This window comes from Lacerta agilis, chromosome 2 (genome assembly GCF_009819535.1).
Source record: "Lacerta agilis isolate rLacAgi1 chromosome 2, rLacAgi1.pri, whole genome shotgun sequence".
NCBI lineage: Eukaryota > Metazoa > Chordata > Lepidosauria > Squamata > Lacertidae > Lacerta > Lacerta agilis.
Window position 1 is genome coordinate 120,567,708 of NC_046313.1, and position 12,455 is coordinate 120,580,162.

A 12,455-nucleotide genomic window follows, 5' to 3' on the forward strand; every position below is an offset into this window, starting at 1 on the left:
AGTTCAGTTTACAGATGGTTTTGGGGGGGGGGGGGAACATGCCAAAGCAGAGTCCACCTTTTTCAAGGAATCCTTATTAAATTTGGGAATGTCTGCATGTGATCCCATCTCTACATCTCACATAAACACCATGGAGAAGGTGGCCGGAGCCTCTAACGCAGGCCTCAGGGACGCTTCCCCCCATTTCCCCCATGGAGACCTAGGACCCCTTCTCCTTCTGATGGGACCTCCAAGGAGGAAGCCAGGGCAGATCAGTCCCTGGACCTTGGAGGCGATTCCTAGATTCATCTGGAAAGTGCCACATCATGTTCTTTTCCCCATTTGCCAGGAGCCTAAGCTCCATTTGGGGTTCCTCCTTCCGCACCCCAAGGTCCCTCCAAGACCTTGGGGAAGGAAACTGAGTCAGGCTCTGCTTGCTCCCCAGGGCCCTGCAGGGGATTCAGGGTGGGGGGCCTGTCTCTTCCTCTGGCCATTGCAGCCCCCAGGAAGCCTTGGAAGAAAGGCAGGAGACCCTCAGCAGAGAACAGCCAAGTCCGGTTCGTCTCCGCAATGGCTTCCTCTTCCGAGAGCTCCCTCTCTTTCTTCTCTTGGTTTGAGAGACCCCACTTCAGCCAGTCCCCCCATTGGGCTCCACTGGCCCCCTGAGACCCACAGGGATCCTGAGTGGGAGCGACGTCTCCTGTTGAACTACCGCCTGAGGGAGAGGAACAAGCGAGGGCTGTCCAGAAAGGCCTCCTGGGACCCCGAGGGGCCAGAAGGGGACTCTCCAGCCTCGTCTGGGGAAGAGCCACCCTTCCCCCTGGGCCTGCAAGTGGGAGCCCTTCTCCTAGCGCTGACTCTTGGGGTGACAAAGGAAGCTGGTCCGGGGGTCAGACTCCCCTGAGGGAACCCTCCACCTCTGAGGTGATGAAGCCCATATTATTATTATTATTATCATCCTTTGGCCACAGAGACATAGATGGCCTTTCCCTCCTCGCCCCTTTGTCCTGGCGCAGAACCTGGAGGATCCCCCAAGGCCAAACATAATGGCGTTCCCGCCTTTTTTGGAAAAGGGCAGGAAAAGAGGAGCCACCTCCATGGGTTCCTCCTGGGCCTGCCTGGAGGAATCCAGCTGCCCCCAAACTGGGGGGACGGGGGACGGACAGGAAGAGGGTGAAGGAGAAACAGAGAAGCAGCCAAGAGGGAAACTCAGGGGGGGGGGAATTCCCTCAGGAAATTGGGGTGAAGGAGAGGAGGAGGCCCAGGGGAATCTGAAAGGGGATTGGCCAGCTGTCCAATGGAGAGGCTTCTGATTGGTCCATCCCTGCTCTGGGGTGGGAAATGAGCCCAGTATAAACTGGTTTTCAGGCAGGAAACACAGGGAAAGGATGGCAGGGGTCCCTCTTGCTTTGAACTGGGAAGAGTCCCCGAGGGAGTGGGGAGGGCCCACCCTGAGCAACATGCGCCTCCCTCCCGCTATTATGGGGGGCGGGGCTTCCACATCTCCTCCCTCTTGAGCCCCGCCCCCCATCGCATGTGCGTTTCGTTCCTTGTATAGCACAATTCATCTGTCTCTTTTCGTGGGATAGTTACAGGTGGGTAGCCGTGTTGGTCTGCCGTAGTCGGAAAAAAAATTAAAAATTAAAAAAATCCTTCCATTAGCACCTTAGAGACCAGCTAAGTTTGTTCTTGGTATGAGCTTTCGTGGGCATGCATGGGTATATGAAGAAGTGCGCATGCACACCTACTGGAAGGGATTTTTTATTTTGTTTTCCTGGGATGAAAAGAGGCTGCAGAAGCAGAAAAATCCACTTGATGGGGGGGGGGGCAGGTTATTTTCGGGAGGGGAGGGATCACCTGGCTGGAAAGCCCCCCCCTCCATCTTCTCCCCGCCCCCCCCCCGCTAAGCTGGAGGGTGCTTTGGGGGGGGTGTCTTGATGGAGCCATTTCTGAGCGTAAGGCACCTCCTGCCACTAGGCCGACTTTCGCCTCTTCTCCATCCCAGGCTTTTCTTGGGGTCCAGGAACCGCTATGTTGGTGGAGGGGGGAGCCAAGGTAACCCCCCATGGCCACCCCCCACTCCCTTGCGGTTAGTGTGGTTAGAAGATGTGGGCTCCGTCCTTGGGGCAGAGTCCTCGGCACAGAGGGAGAAAGAGGGAGGGACGGGGGGGGGGCAGGGAGAGGGAGGGGCAGGCACGGTGACCCCGGCTTAAAAGGAGCAGAGCTGGATTCCTAGAGAGGACAGGAAGTGAAGGGGGAGGGGGCAAGGTCCCCCCCCCCGAGCAGAAGCCCCTCCCTCCCTCCCTCCCCCCTCTCTTCCTGCAGGCTGAGAGGAGGCTGCTTTCTTCTCTCTCTCTCCTTTACCAAAGCTTCCTCGGTGAGCCTCCTCTCTCTTCCCCCGGAGGGTGCAGTGGGGAGAAGGGGGTCCCAAGGGTGCAGGGAGGCTGCATGGGGGTCCCTGTTCAGATCATGCATGGGGGGGGGAGACCCCCAAGTCAGGGAGCGGAGTCATGGCAGGGGGCAAAGGAGACGCAGCAGCGAAGGCGAGGGCGAGGGGGGCGGAGAGGAAGGGGCTGGAAAGGGGGAGAAAAAGGCGTAAGTCGGGATAACACGGAGGGATCAAGGAGGCCAAAAGAAGCCGGGGCAGGAAGGTGCGCTCCCTGGCTCGCTCCGTCCCAGCCTGGAGGCCATAATGTACCTTTTGCTGCTTCGTTCCTGTGCTTTAGGTAGGGTTGGGCAAAATACAGGTGTTTGTGTCTGTGTGTGGGGGGGGTGTAATTGGGGGGCTAAAAATTCCTTTACCTGGTGCAGAAATCACTTCAAAGCAATCCATTACAATGATCCAATGGAAGCTCTCAGTCACTGCAAACATTCCAGCAACAATATTGAAAGGAATTCCTCCCCTGTGCTGCTCACTGCTGCTGCTGCTATTATTATTATTGTTATTATTAAATTTGTATCCTGCTCTTCATCCAAAGTTTACAGGGCGATTCATGCAAAATGAGAACACCAAATGCATAATAAAACAAAGACAAACCAATGATCTCTCCTCCCACAAGCATATTTAAAAGGCATGTTAATTAGCCAATGGCCCGGTTATTTGTTGTTGTTGTTGTTGTTTAGTCGTTTAGTCGTGTCCGGTTATAGAGAAACGTCGTTGCCTGGCACCTAAAGATGTAAGGAAGGTGCCAGGCAAGCCTCCCTTGGGAGAGCCTCCCGCAAATGGGGAACCACTGTAGAAAAGGTCCGTTTTCGTGTTGCCACCATCCAGACCTCTTGTGGAGAAGGCACGCAAAGAAGGGCCTTAGAACAGAGGCTGGATGGCCATCAGTCAGGGATGGTCTAGTTGAGACTCCTGCATTGCCCCTGGGGGTTGGCTAGATGACCCTCAGGGGTCCCTTCCTACTTTACAATTCTCTGGTGCAGGCTTGTGCAGAGTTTTAGGTACAAGTTTGATGCAAGGGGTGCATAGGATTGCAGCAAATCTTATGCACTGTCAGCTCAGGAATAAGTCCCACTGATCATGATGAGACTCGCAGGCAAGTAGAATCATAGAATTGGAAGAGACCACAAGGTCCATCCAGTCCAACCCCCTGCCAAGCAGGAAACACCACCAAAGCATTCCTGACAGATGGCTGTCAAGCCTCCGCTTAAAGACCTCCAAAGAAGGAGACTCCACCACACTCCATGGCAGCAAATTCCACTGTGCAGTCCTGCGTTTTAAGTAAATGTTTTCCTTTTCAGATAATACAGAGCATGGTGAAATCCCAATAAATAAAACCTCCCCTTCGGTCGTTTCAAGCAGTACTACCGGTTCCGCATAATATCTGTACTGCATTGTTGAGTGTGACAGCACCTGCACTTTGGAACTCCCCGCCTCATGCAACAAAGCACGTGCTTTTGCAAGACTCTTCCCAGGCAGCTGCTAAAAGCATTCTTGTTTAGGCAAGCATACCTAGATGCTTGGGAAGTTGAAGTAATTTTAATCTGTTTTAATATTTTAGCTTTTGTATGTTTTAAAGTAGGGTTGTTAATTTTTATTAATTTTACTGCTGTGTTTTTTTTTTTGTTTATTTGTTTTGGGAAACATCTTTGCAGGTTTTTAAAAATAAATTTTATTAAATGAATACACAGTGAATAGAAATAAAATAACACAAGCCAAAACACAAGCCATCCTGTAGATTTAAGTATCTGTCCACAGTGGCCTACTTGTTATTAGAGGCCCAGAATCCACATTACTTTGTAAGAAAATATGAAATAAAGTCAAAATGAGAACACCAAAAAAATAATTCATTGTTGCAGGGTGACAAGAAATTTTCTGCACCTGGTACCACCTGACCTTGCTACGCCACTTCAGGGGTGCAGGGAGATGCATGGGGGTTCCTGTTTAGATCATGCACAGTGGGGGGGAGACGCCCAAATCAGGGAGCAGAGGGTCCTTCCTTGTCCTTTCTGCCAAGCCAGGGAGGGGGCGAGTTCGCAGGAGGTCTGCAGTCCTTTGGATCCTTTGTATCCAGATGCTGCCTTCTTTTTTGGGGAGGGGACTTTGGGTCAAGGAAATCTGGGCATGCAAATAAACCCTCTTCAGATTCAGGGATGTCACATTTCTTAACTGAGGCTGTAGCCAGACGGGAAAATTTCCACACAGGAGGAGAATAGGGAGAAGAGAATCCCTTCTGCACCTGCAGCAGCACAACCGGACCACTGCCTCTGTGCCAGATGCAACAACACATGTCTCTCCCCTATTCAGGCTAAACAAGTAGATGAACTAATGTGAAAGCAAATTTCAGATACCTGTATATCCTCAGGAAATGCTAAAACAAGGATAAAATACTCCTCCCAACATTCTGGGACAAATGAGGGGGATTATCAGTCACTGGGTGGCTTGTACTAATAACAGGGGACATTGAACACATACCGGTAAATCCTTTTTGGCTGACTGTAATGAAATTCTTACCATCCTGATAGATACTTGTAAAACCTTCTGGAAAAAAATATAGCAGATCCACATACAGGTTTGGTCCTCATGCAACCCCAGACAGAGGCAAATATGGCCACAACATCTGCCATGAGAGAGGGCTCTCCATACAAAGCAACTAGCATGGGGGCACCTACATGTAGTAGCTACTCGTCTGTTTTCTGCCCATGCTCTGGGGTTGCAGTTTTCAGGCTTGGGGACAGGATGGTGACTAGTTTTTGCACCAGGTTCTGTCAGTAAGCCCCACTGAGTTCAAGGGGATCTACTCTCAGGTCACTACTGTGCAGACCATGCCAGGCTTACAAAGTGGGAAAAGGAGCAAACAGAATAAATTGGAACCACTGGAGAAGTTTAGAAATGGGTTTAGAAATGTTGGGAAAGGGCTGTCCCATTTGTGCTTCTCCAGTGGCAGGAGAATATCTAGGGCAGGGGAATCCCTGCAGGGCCTCTGAGGCTCCCTTTGCTTCTTGTTCTTTCAGGACCCTGCAGCTTGTTTTGGTTCCTCGACTCCTCAGGAAGGATAAAAGAGATGGATCCTGCCAAGCTAGCGAGGATGGAAGGGGGGAGATGGACAGATGACCTGGTCAGGTTGTCTCCTGCATCCCTCCCCACAACCTCTGAGCTTCCCCTCCCAGGGACCTTGGAGAGATCTGGTGAGTCCCAGGGGAGTGGAGATGGGGTAATGGAGGGATGGAGCCTTGTCATCTTCAGGCAACTTGAGCTAGAAATCTTCATAGCCCCGCAATGTATTGGCAGTTCAAAATGTCTAAAACAAGTACTGTGATCTGGATGCCCTATCAATGTCAGACAACTTACTGATCCATTGCGCAGCACTAGAACCCACAACTCTTGAAAGGAACCTGATCCTGCTTTGCAGATTGAATGCAGATGGGGCCTCCATGTGTTTCCTTTTTTTTTCTTTTTGGAATAACTTTTTATTTGCTTTTAAAAACAAGGAACATAGGACTAATAAATGATACAAATATGTAGACCGAGTCTTCTCATGTCATTTGTATATAAAATAGCAGAATAAATTTGCCGGAATATCTATAACAGATGGTTCATCATTAGTGATCAGTGCCAACTCTGTATTCTTTCATTGGTGACAAAAGGGGGAAAATGACTATTACACACACTCAATGAAAGCACAACAGCCACAAGAGCTCCTGACTAGGCATTCGGCTATGCGATATTGAATGTTCTCTGTTCTCTCCTGTTTTTCCTTTTTTGTTTCAGTTTAAACAAAGGGGGGTTCAAAGTGAAGAAAAAGATTTACGAAAAAAATTAAATTTAGCCCAAATTTAGATTGAGGCAACAGCTGATGGGGAGTGTGCAGGTGAAGATGTTGCTGTTTGTTTCACAGAGGAGGCGTGGACATTGCTGGATCCTGACCAGAGAGCTTTGCATAAGGAAGTCAAGGAGGAGAATCATGGGATCATGCACCCTCTCGGTAAATCTCCCTATTGGATCATAAGATCAGTTTTGAAATTCCATTTTTGTTGTTCAGTCGTGTCCGACTCTTCGTGACCCCATGGACCAGGGCACGCCAGGCACGCCTATCCTTCACTGCCTCTTGCAGTTTGGCCAGACTCATGTTAGTAGCTTCGAGAACACTGTCCAACCATCTCATCCTCTGTCGTCCCCTTCTCCTTGTGCCCTCCATCTTTCCCAACATCAGGGTCTTTTCTAGGGAGTCTTCTCTTCTCATGAGGTGGCCAAAGTACTGGAGCCTCAACTTCAGGATCTGTCCTTCTAGTGAGCACTCAGGGCTGATTTCTTTGAGAATGGATAGATTTGATCTTCTTGCAGTCCATGGGACTCTCAAGAGTCTCCTCCTGCACCATAATTCAAAAGCATCAATTCTTCGGCGATCAGTCTTCTTGATGGTCCAGCTCTCACTTCCATACATTACTACTGGGAAAACCATAGCTTTAACTATACGGACCTTTGTCGGCAAGGTGATATCTTTGCTTTTTAAGATGCTGCCTAGGTTTGTCATTGCTTTTCTCCCAAGAAGCAGGCGTCTTCTAATTTCGTGACTGCTGTCACCATCTGCAGTGACCATGGAACCCAAGAAAGTGAAATCTCTCACTGCCTCCATTTCTTCCCCTTCTATTTGCCAGGAGGTGATGGGACCAGTGGCCATGATCTTAGTTTTTTTGATGTTGAGCTTCAGACCATATTTTGCACTTTCCTCTTTCACCCTCATTAAAAGGTTCTTCAATTCCTCCTCACTTTCTGCCATCAAGGTTGTATCATCAGCATATCTGAGGTTGTTGATATTTTTTTCCGGCAATCTTAATTCCGGTTTGGGATTCATCCAGCCCAGCCTTTCGCATGATGAATTCTGCATATAAGTTAAATAAGCAGGGAGACAATATACAGCCTTGTACTCCTTTCCCAAGTTTGAACCAATCAGTTATTCCATATCCAGTTCTAACTGTAGCTTCTTGTCCCACATACAGATTTCTCAGGAGACGGATGAGGTGATCAGGCACTCCCATTTCTTTAAGAACTTGCCATAGTTTGCTGTGGTCGACACAGTCAAATGCTTTTGCGTAGTCAATGAAGCAGAAGTAGATGTTTTTCTGGAACTCTCTAGCTTTCTCCATAATCCAGCGCATGTTTGCAATTTGGTCTCTGGTTCCTCTGCCCCTTCGAAATCCAGCTTGCACTTCTGGGATTTCTCGGTCCACATACTGCTTAAGCCTGCCTTGTAGAATTTTAAGCATAACCTTGCTAGCGTGTGAAATGAGTGCAATTGTGCGGTAGTTAGAGCATTCTTTGGCACTGCCCTTCTTTGGGATTGGGATGTAAACTGAAATTCCATACATACCTCTATTTGATGAACCTCTATTATTTGGATGGAGACCAACAGCATTTCGGATTCTAACATCCCCACCGTGAACCCAGAATGGAGGGATATCAACTGTTTCCTCTGTGACTGTTCTAAGTCTAGTCATGCCTTTTTAAAACAATGACCAGGCTTGTCTGAACCACCATGTCGGCTTCAGAGTTTTTAGGGAAGTTGATGTTACTTCTGTCAGATTTGTTGTTTTGTCATCTGTTTGTATTTGATTGACCAAACAGATGACTGACCTTGGAGATGGAGTGGATTCCAGGATTGAGCCAAATAAAATCCATCCCAGATAAAAGCCAAGCAATGTCAGTTAATGTTGTTTAGTCATTCAGTCGTGTCCGACTCTTCATGACCCCATGGACCAGAGCACGCCAGGCACGCCTATCCTTCACAGCCTCCCGCAGTTTGGTCAGACTCATGCCAGTCGCTTCAAGAACACTGTCCAACCATCTCATCCTCTGTCGTCCCCTTCTCCTTGTGCCCTCCATCTTTCCCAACATCAGGGTCTTTTCCAGGGAGTCTTCTCTTCTCATGAGGTGGCCATAGTACTGGAGCCTCAGCTTCAGGATCTGTTCTTCCAGTGAGCACACGGCTGATTTCCTTCAGAATGGATAGGTTTGATCTTCTGGCAGTCCATGGGACTCGCAAGAGTCTCCTCCAGCACCATAATTCAAAAGCATCAATTCTTTGGCGATCAGACTTTATAACATTATGTCAGTTAATACCAGCCAACAAAGGCAGTGAGAAGTATAGTAAGGCCTCCTATCTGACTTTCTTTAGTTCTTCCTCTATTACAAGCATTCATTAACTTTGTTCAATAATGGATGTGAACCATGCCCTCTTCGCTCTGAGTGGGGTTTGGGTCCGGGACAGCGATGCAGAGTTAGCATGACTTACGCTAACATGGCAGTGCATTGCTGGGGGAGGGGTCAGGTGGTGGGTTTGATGGTTCTGTGTCATCTGTGTCCCGGTCACAGTATGCTGGCAGTGGTGCCCCACTGGTTTCAATAAAGTCAGGCGCCCCACAGGTGTGCTCAAATTGGGGGGGGGGGGAATACACGAAAGCTCATACCAAGAACAAACTTACCGTATTTTTCGCTCCATAGGACGCTCCGGACCATAGGGCGCACCTCATTTTTAGAGGAGGAAACAAGAAAAAAAATATTTTTCTGGTTTTCCTCCTCTAAAAGCCCTGTTTTGTTTTGTTTTTTGTTTTGTTTTTGAGGATCAGCTAAAAGTTTTGCAGCTTTTTTGCAAAGGGAAAAGCCCTGGGGTTTGGGTTTTTTTTTTTTTTTGGAGGATCAGCTAAAGGTTTTGCTGCTGTTTTTGCAAAGGCAAAAGGCCTTTTTTGAGAATCAGCTAAAAGTTTTGCAGCTTTTTTTGCAAAGGGAAAAGCCCTGGGGTTTGGGGGTTGCTTTTTTTTTTTTTTTTTTTTTTTGAGGATCAGCTAAAGGTTTTGCAGCTTTTTTTGCAAAGGGGGAAAAGCAAAGCTCCTTTTGCAAAGGGGGATAAGCAAAGAGGAAAAGCCCCATTTTTATGGGGTTTAACTCACATTTCTGAAAAATCTTGAGGAAAGGGAGCCATTTCTACTGTTTCCAGACAGATAATCTAATCAGCCAGTCACATGTCCTGGGGAAACAAACAACCTCCCTCTGCAGCACATTCAACAAAGGAGGGCGGGGCTGAAAGGGAGCCGGGACTCTTATCTCTCTCCCGATCTCTTGCTGATCAGCTGCTGAGCAGGTGCTTTCAACACTCCCTTTTCTCTTTGTAAAATAAAAAGCACAATCTGCTTTGGGCCCCTTACTTTTTAGGAGGAAAAAAGTGCGTCTTATGGAGCAAAAAATACGGTAGTTGGTCTCTTAAGGTGCTACTGGAAGGAATTTTTTTATTTTTCATTCTGTTGACTATGGCAGACTAACACGGCTACCTACCTGTAATTAAATTAGACTTCAAGGATGTCCGCTTGAGGCCAAAATGGAGAACTCTCAAGTCTCGCAGTGAGGTTGGGGGGGGACTTTCTTACTTAATTTATCTAATTAGCTTCTCTCTTTATTGCAGACAGTGATGAATTGGAAGGGAAGAACAAGTGGAACCACAACAGAATCCACATAGTGGAGAAGTCATATAAATATTCAGAGTGTGGAGAGAACATCTGTCAGAGCTCCCAGTCCACCTCCCATCAAAGAATGAGCTTCATTCAGAGAGATAGCCTCACTACACACGAAAGAGCACAGAGTAGGGAGAAATTGTATCAATGCAGAGAATGTGTAAAGAGCTTCAGTCGGAAGGATAGTCTCATTTCCCATCAAAGAATTCATACAAGGGAGAAACCCTATCAGTGCTTGGAATGTGGAAAGAGCTTCAGCCAGGGGATCTATCTAACTTCCCATCAAAGAATTCATACAGGGGAGAAACCCTATCAATGCTTGCAGTGTGGAAAGAGCTTCAATCGAAAGGATCATCTCACTTCCCATCAAAGAATTCATACGGGGGAGAAACCCTATAAGTGCACAGAATGTGGGAAGAGCTTCAGTCAAAGGGCCAAGCTCACTTCCCATCAAAGAATTCATACTGGGGAGAAACCATATCAGTGCTATGAATGTGGAAAGAGCTTCAGCCAGGGTGTCTATCTCACCTCCCATCAAAGAATTCATACAGGGGAGAAACCCTATCAGTGCTTGCAGTGTGGAGATGGCTTCAATCGGAAGGATCATCTTACTTCCCATCAAAGAATTCATACGGGGGAGAAACCATATCGGTGCTTCGAATGTGGAAAGAGCTTCAGAAAGAGCTCCCATCTCACTTCTCATCAAACAATTCATACAGGGGAGAAACCCTACCAGTGCTTCGAATGTGGAAAGAGCTTCAGCCAGGGGATCTATCTCACTTCCCATCAAAGAATTCATACAGGGGAGAAGCCATATCAATGCCTGGAATGTGGAAAGAGCTTCAGTTACAGGCTGAGTCTCACTTCCCATCAAAAAGCTCATACAGGAGAGAAACCTTTTCAATGCCATGAGTGTGGAAAGAGCTTCAGTCACAGACAGAGTCTCACTTCTCATCAAAAAATTCATTCAGGGGAGAAACCTTATCAGTGCTTAGAATGTGGAAAGAACTTCAGTCACAAACAGAGTCTCACTTCCCATCACAGAATTCATACAGGGGAGAAACCCTATCAGTGCTTCGAATGTGGGAAGAGCTTCCGGGAGGGGACTAAGCTCTCTTGCCATCAACGGATTCATACAGGGGTGAAACCCTATCATTGCTTAGAATGTGGAATGAGCTTTAGTCAAAGTGCACATCTCACTTCACACCAACGAATTCATACAGGGGTGAAACCCTATAAGTGCTTAGAATGTGGAAAGAGCTTCATTCTTAGGCAAAGTCTCACTTCCCATCACAGAATTCATACAGGGGAGAAACCATATCAGTGCTTAGAATGTGGAAAGAGCTTTTTGGAGGGGACTACGCTCTCTTCCCATCAAAGAATTCATACAGGAGAGAAACCTTTTCAATGCCATGAGTGTGGAAAGAACTTTCGTCACAGTTCCAGTCTCACTTCCCATCAAAGAATTCATACCGGGACAAAACCCTATCCGTGTTTGGAATGTGGAAAGAGCTTCAATCGAAAGGATAGTCTCACTGCCCATCAAAGAACTCATACAGGTCAGAAACCGTATCAGTGCTTTGATTGTGGGAAGAGCTTTAGTCAAATCTCGAATCTCAAGACCCATCAAAGAATTCATACAAGGGAGAAACCCTTATGGAGGCCTCCTCCTCCGGTAACAGGACACCCATTAAGCGTTCAGCAGCAGTCTCGTATCTCAGCAACTCATATCTGATCACATGCTGTACATCAAATCAAAAGAAATAAAAGCATAACATAATATAAATATAGCAACAGTGCGAGGAGCATCTCACACAGACATCCTGTCTGTCTGGGAGACGGAACAAAAAGATGAAAAACAAAAGCACAAAAACGGAAGTTCTGTGTCTGAGTTTTCAGAAGTGTGGAATGTAAATAAGGATCACATGATCCAGCAATGGGAAACTGAAAATACCGTACTAACATCCTATCCCTTTTCATGACAACCATTTCTGCATATTTAGCTCATGTGCAGCTTATTTATAAACAGTTGTTCTTTGTTAACAACTTTTGACAACAAATCAGCAGGAATTTCTTTTGCTGGCATATAGGACACACTTAAGAGTCCTATTTGGATACAATTTCTTGCATGATATAATTTGATCTGCAAGTATTTGGTCCTTTGCTTACATCCTTCAGAATTAAGTAAAGCTATGCATGATTTGTTTTCTTGGTAAACCTGTATAGGACAAAAACTTTCATCCTCTCGTCCTCATGTCCTTACACAATTGCAACAACCATTCAACATCCATGAGTGCATAGAATCATAGAGTTGGAAGAGACCACAAGGGCCATCCAGTCCAACCCCCTGCCAAGCAGGAAACACCATCAAAGCATTCCTGACAGATGGCTGTCAAGCCTCCGCTTAAAGACCTCCAAAGAAGGAGACTCCACCACACTCCTTGGCAGCAAATTCCACTGTCCAACAGCTCTCACTGTCAGGAAGTTCTTCCTAATGTTTAGGTGGAATCTTCTTTCTTGTAGTTTGA

The 12,455-nt window shown here is 47.2% G+C and overlaps 1 protein-coding gene across 2 annotated transcripts; it reads left to right on the forward strand.

The window, feature by feature from the left end:
- The first annotated feature begins 5,420 nt into the window (after window positions 1-5,420).
- LOC117042270 (zinc finger protein 420-like) lies at window positions 5,421-11,929 on the forward strand. 2 transcript variants are annotated; one of them, XM_033141801.1, is made up of 2 exons: window positions 5,421-5,610; window positions 9,879-11,929. In XM_033141801.1, the coding sequence occupies exons 1-2, from the start codon at window positions 5,487-5,489 to the stop codon at window positions 11,660-11,662; spliced, it is 1,908 nt and encodes a 635-aa protein (XP_032997692.1). In that variant the 5' UTR covers window positions 5,421-5,486; the 3' UTR covers window positions 11,663-11,929. The 2 variants fall into 2 exon arrangements, with proteins under 2 accessions (XP_032997692.1, XP_032997693.1); XM_033141802.1 differs by lacking the exon at window positions 5,421-5,610 and adding an exon at window positions 6,241-6,407.
- The last annotated feature ends 526 nt before the right edge of the window (window positions 11,930-12,455 follow it).

What these genes read in the sequence shown, in the direction of transcription:
- LOC117042270 (XM_033141801.1), top strand. Translation starts at nt 5,487, where the DNA reads ATGGATCCTGCCAAGCTAGCGAGGATGGAAGGGGGGAGATGGACAGAT. An exon ending in AGGGACCTTGGAGAGATCTG is followed by an intron (nt 5,611 to 9,878) that starts GTGAGTCCCAGG and finishes TCTTTATTGCAG; the next exon opens with ACAGTGATGAATTGGAAGGG.